This window comes from Quercus robur, chromosome 8 (assembly GCF_932294415.1).
Source record: "Quercus robur chromosome 8, dhQueRobu3.1, whole genome shotgun sequence".
NCBI classification, from domain to species: domain Eukaryota; kingdom Viridiplantae; phylum Streptophyta; class Magnoliopsida; order Fagales; family Fagaceae; genus Quercus; species Quercus robur.
This window is the reverse complement of record NC_065541.1, coordinates 60,916,150-60,918,823: the sequence shown is the minus strand read 5'-3', so window position 1 is coordinate 60,918,823 and position 2,674 is coordinate 60,916,150. Positions and strand designations below refer to the sequence as shown.

At 34.3% G+C, this 2,674-nt stretch overlaps 1 protein-coding gene across 2 annotated transcripts; it reads left to right on the top strand.

Moving 5' to 3' along the window:
• Window positions 1–230: 230 nt before the first annotated feature.
• On the top strand, window positions 231–2,386 carry LOC126697443 (40S ribosomal protein S15a-1). Of its 2 annotated transcripts, none has more exons than XM_050394443.1 (4): window positions 231–346; window positions 1,285–1,425; window positions 1,517–1,677; window positions 2,069–2,386. In XM_050394443.1, the coding sequence occupies exons 2-4, from the start codon at window positions 1,293–1,295 to the stop codon at window positions 2,165–2,167; spliced, it is 393 nt and encodes a 130-aa protein (XP_050250400.1). In that variant the 5' UTR covers window positions 231–346; window positions 1,285–1,292; the 3' UTR covers window positions 2,168–2,386. The 2 variants fall into 2 exon arrangements, with proteins under 2 accessions (XP_050250400.1, XP_050250399.1); XM_050394442.1 differs by having other exon boundaries at window positions 241–346; window positions 1,291–1,425.
• The last annotated feature ends 288 nt before the right edge of the window (window positions 2,387–2,674 follow it).

Sequence of the window (2,674 nt, the reverse complement as noted above, 5' to 3'; positions counted from 1 at the left end):
AGGGAAAAAAATACCGGACCAACTTCAAATAAATTCACTGTTATAACAATAAAATTAAAAAAAAAAAAAAAAAAACCCTTGAGTTGGGCTGATTCTAGACATTTTAATTCAGTTTTAATATGGGCTTGGGTTGGGTCACAGTTACAAACCATTTAAAAAAGCCCAACAGAAGAGTCCATTGGAGTCAGCCCTAGGTCAAGGGTAAATTAGTAAATCAGTGTATTTTCCAAACCAAATATAGGCACGAGGGTTTCCAAACATTAGCTCCCTCTCTCAAAAGCCCTAAAAACACTTTGCTCTTTCGGAGGCGCCTCTGCTCAGCTCTTTCAGTTTGCATCTACCTTCGGTACGAGATAAAACCAAACAAAGACAAAAACAAATAAAATAAAATTCCTCATGTTTCTACGTTCCCTTCTATGATTTATGCTTCAATATTTCGATTCGATCTGTACTTTTATTTTTATATGTGTGTATGTGTGTTTGTAACCTATGAGTTTTGTTTCATTTTCTGGTTTATTTGCTCGTTTCTTGTTTCTGGGTTTTTGGTTTTAGCTAATACTGTGTGCGTTTGAGAACTGTTTGGTTGCTAGAAGAATTGTTGGAAAATCGAATAGGAAATGGGTTGCTGATCTGTGGGTTAGAAACCGAAAAAAGAAGGAAATAAACTATGCTTTTATTTATTGATTTGTTTCTCTTTTTTGGGTTTTAGTATTTTATGTCAGCAACTAGATGTTGGTTTTGCATAGTTATGGTCAGAGTAGTTAAATTGTATGAGGCATGGCTTTGGGTTTGCTATATGATGTAAAGCTTGTGGCTTTTGTAGCAATTCGTTAGCTGGTTTTCTGTTCTTGCTTGATGGTCTATGTTTGTGTGTGTGTGTTTGTGTTTCTGTAATATAGTAATAGCTAGATTTGAGGGTTGCTTTAGTGATTACTTGGATTCTGACTGTTTAGAATGAGGTTGCTATGCCCATCTGGGATGACCCTTGTCAAAATGTGATGGATTCTTTGGTTAAGGGTAATGAGGTTGTGATTTTTTAAAATGACATAAAATTGGCATGATTTATTTTCATTTATTTTTCCCAAAATTTAAGATAGGAGATAGGACTAGGACAAAAATCTTATTGAATCATTTGTACCTGCTGCTCATGTTGACTAGCAAGAGTTCAAGGGGGGTAATTCAGAGATCTTTTCTATTTTTTATTTTTTCCCCAGCTTCTTTAGGGTAAAGTTTTGTGTGCTAAAGCTTTGTTTTAGCAATTGACATGGTTATTAATATATGTAGCTGCAGCAATGGTGAGAGTGAGTGTTTTGAATGATGCTCTTAAGAGCATGTACAATGCCGAGAAACGGGGGAAGCGCCAGGTCATGATCAGGCCATCCTCAAAAGTGATAATCAAATTTCTTTTGGTTATGCAGAAGCATGGTATGCTAACATTAGGTCACTTCAAATTTTTGTTGTTTAGTCATAGACACTTTAATATATCTTTTTTAATCTTCTTGCTGTTGTTCAATAGGTTACATTGGCGAGTTTGAGTATGTTGATGACCATAGGGCTGGCAAAATTGTTGTTGAACTGAATGGGAGGCTCAACAAATGTGGTGTTATTAGTCCTCGTTTTGATGTGGGAGTCAAAGAGATTGAAGGTTGGACTGCAAGGTTGCTCCCCTCAAGACAGGTTAGCACATCACATTCTTCTTGTATATTATTTTTCAGGGAAATTTGCTATTTCATTATTACTGCAAGCTTTCAAGCCTGATGGCTCTTGATTGGTTTTTACTAGTAGTTAAATTCCAACTTCAATATGATATTGTTGTGTCATTTATTCTTTCATCAAATGGCACAGTAATACAAATGTCTGGTTTAGGGTGATTATAATCTTCAAATGAAAGGTTAATACTGGTCATTAAATTTATGAAGTTTGCACCTGGCCAAAAAATCAAATGCGATATCAGATTTCATAGGTTGTTAAAAATGGACCTTTATTCACATGACATCTCTTTATTCTTAGGTAATATAGATGGCTTTTTTTTTTTCACCTGACCTTACCATATTTCTTAAATCTGCAGTTTGGTTATATTGTGTTGACTACTTCTGCTGGTATCATGGATCATGAAGAGGCCAGGAGAAAGAATGTTGGTGGTAAAGTGCTTGGATTTTTTTACTAGGCTGTGTCAAGAATGAACCGAAATTTTCTGCTTGAGAGGAGTTTTTTTGGTGTATTACTCATTTGATATAGGATAGTTCTGTGTTTCATTTGATTAATGTTTTCTTTTTTGGTTAAAATGTGGGTGTCAGTTTTATACCCGCATTAATGAAGACTCAAATGTTGCCTTTTGTGTGCTCACCTTTATCTAAAACCAGTGCGATGGTTAGTTAGACTACCATATTTGATTATCTTTCCATTAGGTTGTGATGACCTTTATCCAACGCCATTGAGAATGATATTTCGGGCATGATTGAATTCCGCACATTTTACTGAAACTGAAAATTTATTGCTGAAAGTATTGTAAATAAAGATAAAAATTAGTTGAAATAATACAGCAGGCTTATGAATAGTATCAAAAAGTGTAGTGAGATGTAATAGGAAAAATAAGCTGAATAGTAAAATAATTTTAAATTTTCATTGGTATCCAAACGCATACTTAATATTCATTAATATCATATTCAAAGTT